Source organism: Balaenoptera ricei, chromosome 3, assembly GCF_028023285.1.
Source record: "Balaenoptera ricei isolate mBalRic1 chromosome 3, mBalRic1.hap2, whole genome shotgun sequence".
Taxonomy (NCBI): Eukaryota; Metazoa; Chordata; class Mammalia; order Artiodactyla; family Balaenopteridae; genus Balaenoptera; species Balaenoptera ricei.
The window spans coordinates 73,516,591-73,536,124 of record NC_082641.1 but is presented as its reverse complement, the minus strand read 5'-3'; the positions used below and the strand labels follow the sequence as shown (position 1 = coordinate 73,536,124).

The 19,534-nt window shown below is 39.3% G+C and overlaps 1 protein-coding gene across 1 annotated transcript in view; it reads right to left on the bottom strand.

Annotated features, from left to right (window-relative positions):
* The window catches only part of ADGRV1 (adhesion G protein-coupled receptor V1), a 531,821-nt gene that overhangs the window by 51,267 nt on the left and 461,020 nt on the right, over positions 1-19,534 (bottom strand). The window contains exon 87 of the mRNA XM_059919079.1: positions 11,366-11,487. Within this exon, the coding sequence (XP_059775062.1) occupies positions 11,366-11,487 (122 nt within the window). The remainder of the gene's footprint in view (positions 1-11,365; positions 11,488-19,534) is intronic.

The window sequence follows — 19,534 nt, the reverse complement described above, 5'->3', positions numbered from 1 at the left end:
ATAGGGATTGCATTGAATCTGTAGATTGCTTTGGGTAGTAGAGTCATTTTCACAATGTTGATTCTTCCCGAATAGCCAAAGCAATCTTGAGAACGAAAAATGGAGCTGGAGGAATCAGGCTCCCTGACTTCAGACTACACTACAAAGCTACAGTAATCAAGACAGTATGGTACCGGCACAAAAACAGAAATATAGATCAGAGGAACAGGATAGAAAGCCCAGAGATAAACCCACCCACATACGGTCACCTTATCTTTGATAAAGGAGGCAAGAATATACAGTGGAGAAAAGACAGCCTCTTCAATAAGTGGTGCTGGGAAAACTGGACAGGTACATGTAAAAGTATGAAATTAGAACACTCCCTTACACCATACAAAAAAATAAACTCAAAATGTATTAAAGACCTAAATGTAAGGCCAGACACCATCAAACTCTTAGAGGAAAACATAGGCAGAACACTCTGTGACATAAATCACAGCAAGATCCTTTTTGACCCACCTCCTAGAGAAATGGAAATAAAAACACAAATAAACAAATGGGACCTAATGAAACTTAAAAGCTTTTGCACAGCAAAGGAAACCATAAACAAGACCAAAAGACAACCCTCAGAATGGGAGAAAATATTTGCAAATGAAGCAACTGACAAAGGATTAATCTCCAAAATTTACAAGCAGCTCATGCAGCTCAATAACAGAAAAACAAACAACCCAATCCAAAAATGGGCAGAAGACTTAAATAGACATTTCTCCAAAGAAGATATACAGATTGCCAACAAACACATGAAAGAATGCTCAACATCATTAATCATTAGAGAAATGCAAATCAAAACTACAATGAGATATCATCTCACACCGGTCGGAATGGCCATCATCAAAAAATCTAGAAACAATAAATGCTGGAGAGGGTGTGGAGAAAAGGGAACCCTCTTGCACTGTTGGTGGGAATGTAAATTGATACAGCCACTATGGAGAACAGTATGGAGGTTCCTTAAAAAACTAAAAATAGAACTACCATACGACCCAGCAATCCCACTACTGGGCACATACCCTGAGAAAACCATGATTCAAAAAGAGTCATGTACCAAAATGTTCATTGCAGCTCTATTTACAATAGCCAGGACATGGAAGCAACCTAAGTGTCCATCATTGGATGAATGGATAAAGATGTGGCACATATATAAAATGGAATATTACTCAGCCATAAAAAGAAACGAAATTGAGTTATTTGTAGTGAGGTGGATGGACCTAGAGTCTGTCATACAGAGTGAAGTAAGTCAGAAAGAGAAAAACAAATACAGTATGCTAACACATATATACAGAATCTAAGGAAAAAAAAAAAAAAAGGTCATGAAGAACCTAGTGGTTAGATGGGAATACAGACACAGACCTACTAGAGAATGGACTTGAGGATATGGGGAGGGGGAAGGGTAAGCTGTGACAAAGTGAGAGAGTGGCATGGACATATATACACTACCAAGCATAAAATAGATAGCTAGTGGGAAGCAACCGCATAGCACAGGGAGATCAGCTTGGTGCTTTGTGACCACCAAGAGGGGTGGGAGAGGGAGGGTGGGAGAGAGGGAGATGCAAGAGGGAAGAGATATGGGAACATATGTATATGTGTAACTGATTTGCTTTGTTATAAAGCAGAAACTAACACACCATTGTAAAGCAATTATATTCCAATAAAGATGTTAAAAAAAAAAAAGACTGAGCTCCCACAGACATAGAGAACAGGCTCGTGGTTGTCAAGGGGCAGGGGGAGGGGGGAGGGATGGAGTGGGAGTTTGGGGTTAGCGGATGAAAACTAGTATATATTGAATGGATAAACAACAAGGTCTTATGGTGTAGCACAGGGAGCTATATTCAATATCCTATGATAAACCACAATGGAAAAGAATATTAAAAAAAAAAGAATGTATATATGTATAACCGAATCACTTTGCTATACAGCAGAAATTAACACAATACTGTAAATCAACTATGCTTCAATAAAAAAAAAAGACTGAGCTTACAAACTTCCTCTCTTTGGCCTCTCATTTGCCTTCATGTAGCTTCTGAGAAACACTTCTTTTGTCCTTTTATTCATTTATAGAACTTTGTATTAGTAAAACATTATGTAGTTTACCAATTATATTTTATACATATATTTTTATATAATACTTAGGACAAAACTGAGAGCAAGAATTAGCACCTCTCTCTGGAAAGTAGATAACTAAAGCTCAGAGATGTCAAGTCATTTGGTAGAATAGAGGTTGCATGACACTTAATTGTATGCTTCTACTACTATACCTAACAGCTCAATATTAAAGAATGTTATAAAATATGCATATAAATCTATTTACAAAAAAATGTATTCTCCCCACCCCAATGTTTGAGTAATACATGAGATAAAAACAAAATTTTAGACCCTGGAAAAATTATAAATTAACACCAAGGCAAAGAATCTGAACGACTGGGTAAAAACTGGCTCAAAATGTTAACGACTTTATTCTCCCAAAACTGTTTTAACAAGTGGAGGTATGTGTCTCACTTACTCTAATTCTTGTAGGTTTGATAATTCAGAATCAGAGCGTGCTAAATCCTTTCACAGGTAAAGTAAAGGCTCACAAAGCCCAAGAAGCCATGTTACACGGTTAAAATGCAAAAAATGCAGTCATAGGGGGCACAGGAAAAAACTCTGAAATGGAAAAACCACCAAGTAAGAAACTAACATAGGATTAGGACAGGAGAAATGGGGTACCTGTTTTGCAAGGATGCAGCCAGGTGTCAAAAGGTAGTGTATTCAATCCCATCATTTCTAAACCTGTATTTGTAGAAGACATTCACTGGCAGATCAGATCCTGACACTTGTATTTAGAGAACCCAGCACAAACAAAGGTAAAAATCCTGCAGTCTGTCTTAAGAGCCCAGCTTGGCCAATCAACAGGTTAATGAGAAGGTAATGCTATCATTCATTGTCAAATGGAGTAAGAAGTTTATTACATGAAAACTCAAAGATATTTCACCAGCCCAGATGCTACTGAACACTGAACAGAGTTGCACGACCTAATCAAGACAATTTAAATACATCTACTTGTCTTAGCTTCTGTATATTTATTTGTAAAGTTACAGAAATGTTCTGAGACGTTCTGAAGAGCACACGAGGCATTCATTAGTTTCTGAATTTCACTCTACAAAACAAGTGTAGTAATTTTTTTCCAGTGAACTTGACATGGTTCTGGGACAAATCAATGATAGAATCCCAACCTCCTCTGGCTTCTACATGTTTATTCCAGGGTTTTCTGGGAACACTGCTTTTCCACTCTTCATGAATAGTTCATGTGCTAGTCTCCGATGGAAACAAAGTGACATTTCTTATTACTGCTGGCTGTTGGAAAGCAATCGCAAAGGGAGTGCCTTGAAACAATTAGTCCTCTGTAACTGATTATTTAACAATGTGTATTTCCCAAGAGCTGTTTATCCTCAAAAGGAAGCAGCCAAGACTAAATGTACGTATCTATGTAGACACCTGCACCGAAGCCCTCTGGATGCTAAATGGGGATTCTCACAGAAGAAAATTAATGGAGGATTATTTTCTTTTCTATTCCATTTGCAATGAACCCTGTACCTTTTCGTGAGCAAGGAAACATATTCCATTTCTCACGATACCTCAAGGACTATTTTTATTGGGAAAATCTCTTCATGAAAGATGGCTTTCGTTTTAAAGCTGAAATTCAACATAGAACAACAAGAGATACATGGAAAGCAAGGAAGGAAAAAAGGAAAGAAGGTAGAAAGAGAGGGAAGGAAGGAAGAAGGGAGAGAAAGAAGGAAGGAGGATAAAGAAAAAAAAAACACTATTTTTTAGTAGAAGAAAAATGCTTTATGTGTTCAAGGCACTCTAGTGGCCACTAAAAAACAATAATTTTTTAAAATGTAGGAGAAACTGTTCCCACCTTTAAGTCACTTATTTCCCTAGCGATTTAGCTGTTAAAGATGCGGGGCTAGGAATGAAAATGATTTTAACTAGCTGACCTTAAATTTGAATACAGGCTATATATTTTTAGCTACAAATTCCATGTTGTAACTCCCTTCTCTGAAATAGGGAATGATTCAAAAACTGCCAGGGAACATCTCGAGACCAGATGCTCGCATAAACTAACAAGTACAAGTCAGTTACAGGGAGACAGTCAAATAAGATTCTGAAGAATGTGGTCTCATAACTCACATACTGAGAAATGTCATATCCCCATACTATGTAAAGTTCCGCTCCCTTGCCAACTTATGCATTGCAAGAAGACTGCATTTCAGCTTTTGGAAAGGTTCTTCTCTGTATATGAATCTTCTCCAGAACTTATTTTTCAGCATCTCCAAGAAGCTCATGCCTCTTTACTGCCGGCTACCCTCATTATCTGACCTGGGATTCCCTACATGTAAGAAGATTGTCAGTCAGTGAAATTTTGACGTAGTCAATGTGAGACCACTAGGGAAACCTCAAATAAATGCTGTATGTAAGTCTGAAGCTGAGTGGTTAGGTTAAAAATAGAAAAGTGTTTTAGAACATAGTTAAGCTAGGAGCGATGCACAAAACGTTTAGAGTGTGGCATAGGCACTGACCCATCAGACTGCAGGTCTAGTGCTGGAGCAGGGTCCTGGCGCTCCCTGTCTAGCCAAGCATTAGCCTTTTAGCTGCTAGAGGTCTGTGGTGCTTCTAGCTTAAATAGCTAGAAGTCTGGGACACTTGCAGGGGGGTTATACATTTATTTATTTATTTATTTATGGCTGTGTTGTGTCTTCGTTTCTGTGCGAGGGCTTTCTCCAGTTGCGGCGAGCGGGGGCCACTCTTCATTGCGGTGCGCGGGCCTCTCACTATTCTTGCAGGGGGTTTAGACAGTAGCTATTTCAATATTATGATGACTGATAGGGTTCTACTAGTGACTACCAGCTGAGTATCGAGCTTAGCGATTATTTTCTTTAATTGTTACACAAATGTGGATATACCTTGAACGAAACATTTTAAGAAAGTTGTCATCTGTAAGTTTTAGCATAAATGTACTTAGAAACGACAAACTCAAACTTTTAAAAAAAAAATAGAGGTTATTGAGTTAATGGATGAGAAAATTAAGAAAAATAATGTAGTCCCTTATGACTTTCCTGCGGACAATATAGAGACATTTGGTTATATGATGGATCCCAAGGATATTCATAATAAACCTATGTCACATTGATTAAGTTTCCTAGTAGTTTGACAATAGCTGTCCTTGGCCTTGTCCAAACTTACATCAGTGAACAAGAAAATTTAGAAAATATATATAATGGACATCTGTTACTTTGGTCTGCCTAGCACTGTTACCATTCTATTGGTAAGAGATTCTTTTCTCCTGGTGGGAATTCCATTCCATGTGGTTTTTGTGAGATCAACTCATCTTTCCACTGTTAGCGTCTGCTCACGACCCAGGCCTGGCCAGAGTACCCGTCACCCTATGACTGGTTTCTGGATAATCAGTGATTCAAAGTGAGGGTAATTTAAGTCCTTCACAGGATTTTCCCTGCTGGGGCTGGAAAGCTGGTAGGAATTAAGACTGGGGGTGGCTACCATGCTCAGAGCACTCAGAAAGCCCATTTAGCAAAAAACAAGATAGAGCCCCGAGGCCTTTGGGATTTGGGATTGCTAAGCAACTATGTACAGAACTACTTTTTTCTTTTTGGAAATTTTGGAGTCCCTCTTTTGATACAAAAGAAAGCACAATGAAAATCAGGATTTGTTCACCTCACATCCACACATCAAGCGCATCATGGGGAAGTGGAAAAAAAAGCAGATACCATAAACATGCTGACATGCTAGCGAGCAACTCCTAGAATTAAAAAAAAAAAAAAAACCCCAGGGAATAAACTCAGAGGACATTTCCCCCTTTATTCGCTATGTTCTGCTTACTCTTGATACTCAACAGTTTAAATTTTTTTAAACAATCAAGAAGATGTAAATAACATGCCTAAATCAATAAAAATTTGAATTAAAGTTCTGTTCTTGGGGAAAAAAAGTCTTAGAGTTCAAGGAAGAAGCAATAAAAATAACAGTAGACATATTTAGAATGATAACTTTTTTTACATCACTTTTGCATTTGCATCCATCATGCTTTAGAAAGTATTTCATATACATTTTCTTAAAATGCTCAAACATATTAAAAGTTTGGTAGCTCAACCCTGAATCTTCAGAAAGTGATCAAGAAATTTCTGATAATATTTCAAATGATCAAGATTTTCTTTTTTAAATTGTACCCAATAATAAATATCAAATATCAGAATATTATAAAAATATAACTTTCATCTGTCAGTTTCAGAGCACCTATAGCATAATAATAATCTGGATTAAAAAGTGAGGCAGTAATCACCTCTGAGCAAAATATAAAAGCCAAGCGTAAGATATATAGTACACTTTTCCGGTCACAGGTGTTGACAAAAGCCAATAAGAAAATACAAAAGTCAGGGACTCCCCTGGTGGTCCAGCGGGTAAGACTGTGTTCCCAATGCAGGGGGCCTGGGTTCGATCCCTGGTTGGGGAACTAGATCCTGCATACATGCGGCAACTAAGAGTTTGCATGCCGCAACTAAGAGTCCACATGCCACAACTAAGAGTCCTCATGCCGCAACTAAAAGATCCTGCATGCCGCAACTAAAGATCCCGCATGCCACAACTAAGACCCAGAGCAGCCTAAATAAATTAATTAATTAATTAAAAAAAAAGCATGGAATCATGGAAATGCCCAAGTTGAAGACGTGAAGTAGTTTATAAATTAAATGAACTTTAATAAACCCTAGAGAAACCATATATTCCAAGTGTTTCTTAACAGGCATTCCTTTCAGGACTGAGTCACTGAGCACTGGTGCTAGGAATGTGCCAGTGCACCAGATACCAGGCAACAGTGATACAAACAGTCATTGCTTCAACGGTGCCGCATAGATGGAATTAAGCTCAGTAAACATGAGTTTGAAATATTTTTAGTTTTTACTTATACTTAGCTTGTTTTCAGTTCCTCAAAGAAAGAGATCATAACAATTCCTTTTTCATCTTCCTGTGAAATATAGTTTAATCCTCAACAATCCTCCTTTATTACCAAACCTCTAACCTCCATAAGAGCTCAATAAACCTTTCTCTTGTATGTGGTTTGATAGGTTACAATGGCTGCCATTTCAATCGTAAGGCTTAATTTATTTAATTACTGCTGAATTACAATTACAGATTTCAGGTGTCCAACCTGAATCCCACCAATTTCTCTCTAAGCAGTCATTTCTTTACCATCTTCCAACCCACCGTAATTTATTATTTACTTTCTGCCTAGAAACTGCTACTTACCTTTTACTATTTTACCACAAGCTTTTAATCCATTCCTCTCAACAAATGTCCTTGCTTTTTGCCTTTCAGATAAGAGAGAGCATTACATACAAACCCCAACTTTCCAGACTTTCAGCTCCAGAATAGTTTTTCGTGTACTCCTATCCTTCCTTCTTTCCTGAGCCTCAGTGAAAGAAACATGTCTAACTCCTCCCTCAGACAGGCCGTCTGTCTCTTCTGTTTTCCTGCCCTGTCCATGATCTTGCCAAGGCAATGAGCCTTTCCTCCAGTTGACAGTTTCTTCTTCTCTGTTGGTTCTTTTCACAAGGAAAGAAAACCAAACCCCCAAATTTCCTTTGAACCAACCAACCAACCTTCCCTCCTAAGCTATTGCTTTGTTTGAATAAAACAAACAAAAAAAACTGTTCTTTAAGTGTGAGTTACTGTACAATTGCTTTATGTTCATTATGCCATTTATTTATTTATTTATTTATTATTTATTTATGTATTTATTTATTTATACATTTATTTATTTATGTATTTATTTATTTTTGGCCGTGTTGGGTCTTCGTTGTTGCGCATGGGCTTTCTCTAGTTGCAGCAAGCGGGGGCCGCTCCTCCTTGTGGTGCGCGGGCCTCTCATAACGGTGGCTTGTCTTTGTTGCAGAGCACAGGCTCTAGGCATGTGGGCGTCAGTAGTTGTGGCACGCGGGAGCTCAGTTGTTGTGGCTTGTGAGCTCTAGAGCACAGGCTCAGCAGTTGTGGCGCACAGGCTAGTTGCTCCACAACATGTGGGATCCTCCCGGACCAGGGCTCGAACCCGTGTCCCCTGCATCGGCAGGCAGACTCCCAACCACTGTGCCACCAGGGAAGTCCCCATTATGCCATTTAATTAAATCACACTGTAATCCTAAATGGTATTTATTCCCGTTTCACAGATGAAGAAAGTAGAACTGGGTAAACATCTGTGACTCAGCTGAAGTCAACCAGATAGTAGGCTGGTGGAGTTACCATCACACTTACTTTAACCAGTGGTTCTCAAGCTGTGGTCTCTAGAGCAGCTGCATCAGCATCTCCTGGAACTTGTTAGAAATGCAGATTCTCAGGTCCCACCCTGATCTACTGTATCAGAAGCTCTGGGTGTGGGACCTACAATCTGTGTTTTAACAAGCCCTTCACGAGATTCTGATGACACTACAGTTCGGGGACCAGGGCACTAGACCACAATGCCCTTCTGTTCTCATCCTATTTAACTTCTCTGCTACACTTGACAGAGTTAGGTGTTTTCTTCTGAAGCCTTCTTTTCTACCAGAAACTCCAAACCACTATATCTTGATTCTCTTTCACTAACAATCTCTTTCACTAGCCTTCTCGCTAAAACATTGGTTAGCTTTACCAATGTCTCCCAAATCTCACGAACTCACCAACTTTGCTGCATGTTCCCTAGGACCCTCTTTTGATGTAACCTCCATGTTGACCAAAGGAGTCAGTGCCCAGCCATTCACCACAGCCAGCATCTCTAGGTGACGTTGCTCTCTTGCACCCTACATTCCTACATTTAATTGGCTAACCAAATTTCGTCAATATTTATCTCTAGAATATTCTCAAACCTGTCACCTATCTCTATTCCCAGGTGCACTCCCAAACATTATAGGCTGGAATATGATAACAGCCTTCCTGCCTGGAGCGGCTCTTCTTTTCAATACCCTCCTAAACATTTCCAGTTATCCTTCTAAAAAGTAGGTATAAGCATGTCATTCCCATTCAAAATTTAAAAATTAAAAGAAAAAAACCTAACAAAAATTTAAAAACTAATCAGAATAAAACAAACAAAACACCCAACTTTTATGGCTTCCCTTTACCTAAAGGGTGAAGTTTAACATCCCATTCTGAGCATGGTAACATGGCGATTAAGCCAACCTAACCTTCTGTCTCCTCTCCCACCACTAACTGCAAAACCTTTCTTCTTCCCCCAAACCTTTGCTGATTGTAGGCAAGATTAATCACGTTTCTTTTTTGCAGCCTAGGCTAACACTGTATTCTCTGCCTGAAATACCCATCTCTAACTATCAACTCATCACTTATTTAATAAACATTAAATATGAAACAAACTCAGGGGCAGGTAAAATGAACAAATTGAATATATCAAGTATAATGAGGTAACGTGCCCCATCTAAAGAGGGCAGCAACTACTCAGACTTGAAAATTGCTGCCATGCAAATACTGCCATTAGAGAAAAGCCAGACATTCAGGTTTTCATGTGAAATTTCTCAATTTAAAAATTGAGCAAATATTTATTTTTCACATCTTTATTGGAATATAAATGCTTTACAATGGTGTGTTAGTTTCTGCTGTATAACAAAGTGAATCAGCTATACATATACATATATCCCCATATCCCCTCCCTCTTGCATCTCCCTCCCACCCACCCTATCCCACCCCTCTAGGTGGTCACAAAGCACTGAGCTGATCTCCTTGCGCTATGCAGCAGCTTCCCACTAGCTATCTATTTTACATTTGGTAGTGTATATATGTCAGTGCTACTCTCTCACTTCATCCCAGCTTCCCCTTCCCCTCATCCCCGGTGCCCTCATTTCTGTTCTCTACATCTGCGTCTTTATTCCTGCCCTGCCACTAGGTTCATCAGTACAACTTTTTTAAATTCCATATATATGCGTTAGCATATGGTATTTGTTTTTCTCTTTCTGACTTACTTCACTCTGTATATTAAAACAATCTAAAACCCTGTTCTGTGTACCAGTGTGTCCACCAAATAAAACACATCTATAGGCTGTCAGTGTGGACTTTGGTGTTAGTTCCGCTAGGCCTAGGTATTCAAAGGTGACCAAGACAGGGCCTCTGACCTGAGTGGCTCACCTTTGGTGTTCAGCTCAAACACTAGCACAGGCAGGAGTAAACAAGTCCTCTACTCTGCTCTCATAACACTTTGTTTACATGGCACCTGCCAGAGTACACCCTTACAGCTAATTGTTTGCTTACTCCCTGAATCATCAGGTCCTAGAGAAGCAGTGCTGTCATCTTCATCCTAGTAACTGCAGCACTGGCACACTGTGCTAGTAGCTGGTACTCAATTATAACTCTATTGGGAGATGTCTATATATCAACTTGTATCAATGTGATTCCAAATGTTTAAGCCACTTTGTATTTTTCCCTCCCTAAATCGATATTATGTTTTGATTAGGCACCATGCTGTTAGATATGATCTCACTAATGAATCTGTCTCCTAAAAAGCAAACCTAAATATGTTTTGAGTCATGTTTCAGTTTTATGCTATAATCCTAATATTTTTCCTACAGAGGTTTCTTGTAAGATGGTGGTCCAAACAAGGGCTGTTTACAGATATCCTTGGCAAATTCAATAAATTGTTTTAGTCTAGGACACATCTTTTCACTTTGAAAAATAAGAAAAAATGAGTTCATTTGTTTCATTTGCTAATTTCAGGGTACAACTTTTTTTTCCATTTAACAAAAGCACTAAAAAAGTCAGCTTTAACTTTTGTTACAGTTATATAATTCCTGGTTATGCTATCCAAACATTCTCACAAAGCTAATTTAAGCTAGGCATTGCCAGACTTGGAGGATGTCAATCATTTTTCAGTGAACCAAAACACTAAGCACCAGACTCAAGAGGGAATTGCTTGACCATCATTGTTATTTTACTCTCAGTTGATCTAATTTCTAGACACAGACCCACTCCAAATATGTGCATATGCCCTAGATGGCTGCCATCTGTGAAGTTTATAAACATCAATCCTATTGAAAAAGAAACATGTTTTTGTAGTTACTTACGTATTGTCAAAATGAAGGAGGGTAAATATTTTATGTCTTCCCTATTTGTATAACCAGCAGTTAGAGGTCCAGCCATATTTCAGGTGTTAAAAAATTTTAACATAATCTTTGTCATTTTATTCTAAAACTCTGCGTGATGTTTTTGTGCATATGAATTCACCTACATGTGGACACTTGATTTCTTTACGGTGAAACTCCTTGCCTCGTGTTCATGTGTGCTGTAACCAAACTGTAAGGCTTACCTGCAGACTGTTGAAAATGACAAAGAGGACCAGCATCCAGAAGTGTCTGTAAGCCATGTGCAGGCCTCCCCAAAGCCATGTCATTGAAATCAGGGCAAAGAGATATAAAACCAGTGGAATTTCTAGACACCATGAAATAAAAAGAAAAGAAAAAGAATTTTTGAACTTCAGAGTACTGCATAATCATACATATACACAAAATTATTTTTAGCCACTTTCTGGAAATACTCTCTATGTCTAAGTACTCATTTTGAAAGAACAACCTTGGAAATACCAGTCTTACGACAGAGAAGGCAACGGTAACATTGCTGAGTCCACCTTCCTTCTGTTTTGCTGGTAGGCAGGGGACTGAAGAAGGACGAGAACTGTTCCTCTCCTAGACTACCACCTGCTGGACTGTTCAGGAAGTGCCACCAACAACTGGGGAGGTGCAATCACATTTCAATCCCAGGGAAGACCAGGTGTATAAATCTCCTTAAAAGAGCTCTCTACCAGAAAATGGTAGGCAGCAGTGTGCTCTCAAAATTACTGTAGTCCAGTCTGACATTTTAAAACTTAAGTGATATAACTTGTTTGTATGTAATGGAAAAGTACATATTTATCTCTTTTTCTGACTGAGTGGACACCAAACGTCACAGCTATGGTTAAGAGCAAAGATGAAGTGAAGGATTCACTACTGACAACACTAAGCTTATTCTACCCAACATTTTATTGTGCAATTTGTTGTAATATTTACCAGAACAGATTTCTTCAGGGCCAAAGGACTTCATTACCCTTTCTACTTATCTTTGATATTTGGGATTTAGAATAATAATCTTAAAGAAGGGTTATTAATATTTAAATGGCAAGCTATAGAATATTTGGAAAGTGAATCAGATCTTAGCAGCTGCACATAAACACATTTTCAAGCTGTTGAAAGACATCAGGAAGGGCCACATCACTGACAACTCTCATGACAGACCTCAAAGTCCATATATACTCAGCATCATCAATTAATGCCTAAAATCTACATACATTGTGGAAATCTGACCGGTTATTTACAATTTTAGCAAATTAAAAATTTTATTTTATTTTGAAACAATCTCAAACTTATAGAAGGGTTGCAAGTACAGTATGACAAGAAAGTTTTGTTTTTCCCTGAACCATCTGAAAGTTGCCAACCTGATGCCCCATCACCCTCTGAACACTGTAATGTATATTTTCTACAAAGACATTCTCCTACATTAACAAAATACAACCATCAAATGAGAAAATTAACACTGATATGTTACGACTATCCTCAGATCCCACTCAAGATCTGTCAATTATTCCAGTAATTTCCTTTGTAGCAGAAGAATCCAGTTGACATTTCTATAGTCTTCTTTAATCTAAAATGGCTCCTTTAACAGTATGGAGGTCCCTTAAAAAACTAAAAATAGAACTACCATACGACCCAGTAATCCCACTACTGGGCATATACCCTGAGAAAACCATAATTCAAAAAGAGTCATGTACCACAATGTTCATTGCAGCTCTATTTACGGTAGCCAGGACTTGTAAGCAACCTAAGTGTCCATCGACAGATGAATGGATAAAGAAGATGTGACACATATATACAATGGAATATTACTCAGCCATAAAAAGAAACTAAACTGAGTTATTTGTAGTGAGGTGGATGGACCTAGAGTCTGTCATACAGAGTGAAGTAAGTCACAAAGTAAAAAACAAATACCATATGCTAACACATATATATGGAATGTAAAAAAAAAAAAAAAAAGGTCATGAAGAACCTAGGGGCGGGGACCAGGAGAAGATGGTGGAAGAGTAAGACATGGAGATCAACTTCCTCCCCACAGATACATTAGAAATACATCTACACGTGGAACTGCTCCTATAGAACACCTACTGAATGCTGGCAGAAGACCTCAGACCTCCCAAAAGGCAAGAAAATCCCCACGTACTGGGTAGGACAAAAGAAAAAAGAAACAACAGAGACAAAAGAATAGGGACAGGACCTGCACTAGTGGGAGGGAGCTGTGAAGGAGGAAAGGTTTCCACACACTAGGAAGCCCCTTCGCGGGCGGAGACTGTGGGTGGCGGAGGGGGGAAGCTTCAGAGCCACGGAGGAGAGCGCAGCCACAGGGGTGTGGAGGGCAAAGCGGAGAGATTCCCACACGGAGGATCGGTGCCGAGTAGCACTCACCAGCCCGAGAGGCTTGTCTGCTCACCCGCCAGGGCGGGTGGGGCTGGGAGCTGAGGCTCGGGCTTCGGTCGGATCGCAGGGAGAGGACAGGGTTGGTGGCGTGAACACAGCCTGAAGGGGGCTAGTGCACCACAGCTAGCCGGGAGGGAGTCCGGGAAAAGGTCTGGAGCTGCCGAACAGGCAAGAGACTTTTTCGTGCCTCTTTGTTTCCTGGTGCGCGAGGAGAGGGGATTCAGAGCGTCGCTTAAAGGAGCTCCAGAGACGGGCGCGAGCCGCAGCTATCAGCGCGGACCCCAGAGACGGGCATGAGACGCTAAGGCTGCTGCTACAGCCACCAAGAAGCCTGTGTGCGAGCACAGGTCACTAACCACACCGTGCCTCCCGGGAGCCTGTGCAGCCCGCCACTGCCAGGGTCCCGTGATCCAGGGACAACTTCCCCGGGAGAACGCACGGCGCGCCTCAGTGATGCAACGTCACGCTGGCTTCTGCCGCCGCAGGCTCGCCCCGCATCCGTACCCCTCCCTCCCCACGGCCTGAGTGAGCCAGAGCCCCCTAATCAGCTGCTCCTTTAACCCCATCCTGTGTGAGCGAAGAACAGATGCCCTCAGGCGACCTACACGCAGAGGCAGGGCCAAATTCAAAGCTGAACCCCGGGAGCTGTGCGAACAAAGAAGAAAAAGGGAAATCTCTCCCAGCAGCCTCAGGAGCAGCGGATTAAAGCTCCACAATCAACTTGATGTACCCTGCATCTGTGGAACACCTGAAGAGACAACGAATCATCCCAAATCGAGGAGGTGGACTTTGGGAGCAAGATATATTCTTTTTTCCCCTTTTCCTCTTTTTGTGAGTGTGTATGTGTATGCTTCTGTGTGAGATTTTGTCTGTATAGCTTTGCGTTCACCATTTGTCCTAGGATTCTGTCTGTCTGTTCTTTTTAAAATTTTTTTCATAATAATTATTTTTTTATTTTTTATTTTAATAATTTTATTTTATTTTATCCTACTTTATTTTATTTTATCCTCTTTCTTTCTATTTTTTCTCCCTTTTATTCTCAGCCGTGTGGATGAAAGGCTCTTGGTGCTCCAGTCAGGCATCAGGGCTGTGCCTCTGAGGTGGGAGAGCCAACTTCAGGACACTGGTCCACAAGAGACCTCCCAGCTCCACGTAATACCAAACGGCAAAAATCTCCCAGAGATCTCCATCTCAACATCAAGACCCAGCTTCACTCAACGACCAGCAAGCTACAGTGCTGGACACCCTATGCCAAACAACTAGAAAGACAGGAACACAGCCCCATCCATTAGCAGAGAGGCTGCCTAAAATCATAATAAGGCCATGGACACCCCAAAACACACCACCAGATGTGGACCTGCCCACCAGAAAGACAAGAGCCAGCCTCATCCACCAGAACACAGGCACTAGTCCCCTTCACCAGGAAGCCTACACAACCCACTGAACCAACCTTAGCCACTGGGGACAGACACCAAAAACAACGAGAACTACGAACCTGCAGCCTGCGAAAAGGAGATCCCAAACACAGTAAGTTAAGCAAAACGAGAAGACAGAAAAACACAAAGCAGATGAAGGAGCAAGGTAAAAACCCACCAGACCTAACAAATGAAGAGGAAATAGGCAGTCTACCTGAAAAAGAATTCAGAGTAATGATACTAAAGATGATCCAAAATCTTGGAAACAGAATAGAAAAAATGCAAGAAACATTTAACAAGGACCTAGAAGAATTAAAGAGAAAACAAGCAATGATGAACAACACAATAAATGAAATAAAAAATACTCTAGAAGGGATCAATAGCAGAATAACTGAGGCAGAAGAATGGATAAGTGACCTGGAAGATAAAATAGTGGAAATAACTACTGCAGAGCAGAATAAAGAAAAAATAATGAAAAGAACTGTGGACAGTCTCAGAGATCTCTGGGACAACATTAAACGCACCAACATTTGAATTATAGGGGTCCCAGAAGAAGAAGAGAAAAAGAAAGGGACTGAGAAAATATTTGAAGAGATTATAGTTGAAAACTTCCTTAATATGGGAAAGGAAATAGTTATTCAAGTCCAGGAAGCACAGAGAGTCCCATACAGGATAAATCCAAGGAGAAACACGCCAAGACACATATTAATAAAACTATCAAAAATTAAATACAAAGAAAACATATTAAAAGCAGCAAGGGAAAAACAACAAATAACACATAAGGGAATCCCCATAAGGTTAACAGCCAATCTTTCAGCAGAAACTCTGCAAGCCAGAAGGGACTGGCAGGTCATATTTAAAGTGATGAAGGAGAAAAACCTACAACCAAGATTACTCTACCCAGCAAGGATCTCATTCAGATTTGATGGAGAAATTAAAACCTTTACAGACAAGCAAAAGCTGAGAGAGTTCTGCACCACCAAACCAGCTTTACAACAAATGCTAAAGGAACTTCTCTAGGCAAGAAACACAAGAGAAGGAAAACACCTACAATAACAAGCCCAAAACAATTAAGAAAATGGGAATAGGAACATACATATCGATAATTACCTTAAATGTAAATGGATTAAATGCTCCCACCAAAAGACACAGACTGGCTGAATGGGTACAAAAACAAGACCCGTATATATGCTGTCTACAAGAGACCCACTTCAGACCTAGGGACACATACAGACTGAAAGTGAGAGGATGGAAAAAGATATTCCATGCAAATGGAAATCAAAAGAAAGCTGGAGTAGCAATTCTCATATCAGACAAAATAGACTTTAAAATAAAGACTATTACAAGAGACAAAGAAGGACACTATATAATGATCAAGGGATCGATCCAAGAGGAAGGTATAACAATTGTAAATATTTATGCACCCAACATAGGAGCACCTCAATACATAAGGCAAATACTAACAGCCATAAAAGGGGAAATCGACAGTAACACAATCACAGTAGGGGACTTTAACACCCCACTTTCACCAATGGACAGATCATCCAAAATGAAAATAAGTAAGGAAACACAAGCTTTAAATGATACATTAAATGAGATGGACTTAATTGATATTTATAGGACATTCCACCCAAAAACAACAGAATACACATTTTTCTCAAGTGCTCATGGAACATTCTCCAGGATAGATCATATCTTGGGTCACAGATCAAGCCTTGGTAAATTTAAGAAAATTGAAATCGTATCAAGTATCTTTTCCGACCACAACGCTATGAGACTAGATATCAATTACAGGAAAAGATCTGTAAAAAATACAAACACATGGAGGCTAAATAATACACTACGTAATAACCAAGAGATCACTGAAGAAATCAAAGAGGAAATCAAAAAATACCTAGAAACAAATGACAATGAAAACATGATGACCCAAAACCTATGGTATGCAACAAAAGCAGTTGTAAGAGGGAAGTTTATAGCAATACAATCCTACCTTAAGAAACAGGAAACATCTCAAATAAACAACCTAACCTTGCACCTAAAGCAGTTAGAGAGAAAAGAAGAACAAAAAAACCCCAAAGTTAGCAGAAGGAACAAAATCATAAAGATCAGATCAGAAATAAATGAAAAAGAAATGAAGGAAACGATAGCAAAGATCAATAAAACTAAAAGCTGGTTCTTTGAGAAGATAAACAAAATTGATAAACCATTAGCCAGACTCAACAAGAAAAAAAAGGGAGAAGACTCAAATCAATAGAATTAGAAATGAAAAAGAAGAAGTAACAACTGACACTGCAGAAATACAAAGGATCATGAGAGATTACTACAAGCAACTCTATGCCAATAAAATGGACAACTTGGAAGAAATGGACAAATTCTTAGAAATGCACAACCTGCCGAGTCTGAACCAGGAAGAAATAGAAAATATGAACAGACCAATCACATGCACTGAAATTGAAACTGTGATTAAAATCTTCCAACAAACAAAAGCCCAGGACCAGATGGCTTCACAGGCGAATTCTATGAAACATTTAGAGAAGAGCTAACACCTATCCTTCTCAAACTCTTCCAAAATATAGCAGAGGGAGGAACACTCCCAAACTCATTCTACGAGGCCACCATCACCCTGATACCAAAACCAAACAAAGATGTCACAAAGAAAGAAAACTACAGGCCAATATCACTGATGAACATAGATGCAAAAATCCTCAACAAAATACTAGCAAACAGAATCCAACAGCACATTAAAAGGATCATACACCACGATCAAGTGGGGTTTATTCCAGAAATGCAAGGATTCTTCAATATACGCAAATCAATCAACGTGATACACCATATTAACAAACTGAAGGAGAAAAACCATATGATCATCTCAATCGATGCAGAGAAGGCTTTTGACAAAATTCAACACCCATTTATGATAAAAATCCTCCAGAAAGTAGGCATAGAGGGAACTTTCCTCAACATAATAAAGGCCATATATGACAAACCCACAGCCAACACTGTCCTCAGTGGTGAAAAACTGAAACCATTTCCACTAAGATTAGGAACAAGACAAGGTTGCCCACTCTCACCATTATTATTCAACATAGTTTTGGAAGTTTTAGCCATAGCAGTCAGAGAAGAAAAAGAAATAAAAGGAATCCAAATCAGAAAAGAAGAAGTAAAGCTGTTTGCAGATGATATGATACTATACATAGAGAATCCTAAAGATGCTACTAGAAAACTACTAGAGCTAGTCAATGAATTTGGTAATGTAGCAGGATATAAAATTAATGCACAGAAATCTCTGGCATTCCTATACACTAATGATGAAAAATCTGAAAGTGAAATTTAGGAAACACTCCCATTTACCATTGCAACCAAAGAATAAAATATCTAGGAATAAACCTACCTAAGGAGACAAAAGACCTGTATGCAGAAAATTATAAGACACTGATGAAAGAAATTAAAGATGATACAAATAGACGGAGAGATATACCATGTTCTTGGATTGGAAGAATCAACATCGTGAAAATGACTCCACTACCCAAAGCAATCTGCAGATTCAATGCAATCCCTATCAAACTACCACTGGCATTTTTCACAGAACTAGAACAAAAAATTTCACAATTTGTATGGAAACACAAAAGACCCCGAATAGCCAAAGCAATCTTGAGAACAAAAAATGGAGCTGGAGGAATCAGGCTCCCTGACTTCAGACTATACTACAAAGCTACAGTAATCAAGACAGTATGTTACTGGCACAAAAACAGAAATATAGATCAATGGAACAGGATAGAAAGCCCAGAGATAAACCCACGCACATATGGACACCTTATCTTTGATAAAGGAGGCAAGAATATACAGTGGAGAAAAGACGGCCTCTTCAATAAGTGGTGCTGGGAAAACTGGACAGGTACATGTAAAAGAATGGAATTAGAACACTCCCTAACACCATACACAAAAATAAACTCAAAATGGATTAAAGACCTAAATGTAAGACCAGACACTATCAAACTCTTAGAGGAAAACATAGGCAGAACACTCTATGACATAAATCACAGCAAGATCCTTTTTGACCCACCTCCTAGAGAAATGGAAATAAAAACAAAAATAAACAAATGGGACCTAATGAGACTTAAACGCTTTTGCACAGCAAAGGAAACCATAAACAAGACCAAAAGACAGCCCTCAGAATGGGAGAAAATATTTGCAAATGAAGCAACTGACAAAGGATTAATCTCCAAGATTTACAAGTAGCTCATGCAGCTCAATAACAAAAAAACAAACAACCCAATCCAAAAATGGGCAGAAGACCTAAATAGACATTTCTCCAAAGAAGATATACAGATTGCCAACAAACACACGAAAGAATGCTCAACATCATTAATCATTAGAGAAATGCAAATCAAAACTACAATGAGATATCATCTCACACCGGTCAGAATGGCCATCATCAAAAAATCTACAAACAATAAATGCTGGAGAGGGTGTGGAGAAAAGGGAACACTCGTGCACTGTTGGTGGAAATGTAAATTGATACAGCCACTATGGAGAACAGTATGGAGGTTCCTTAAAAAA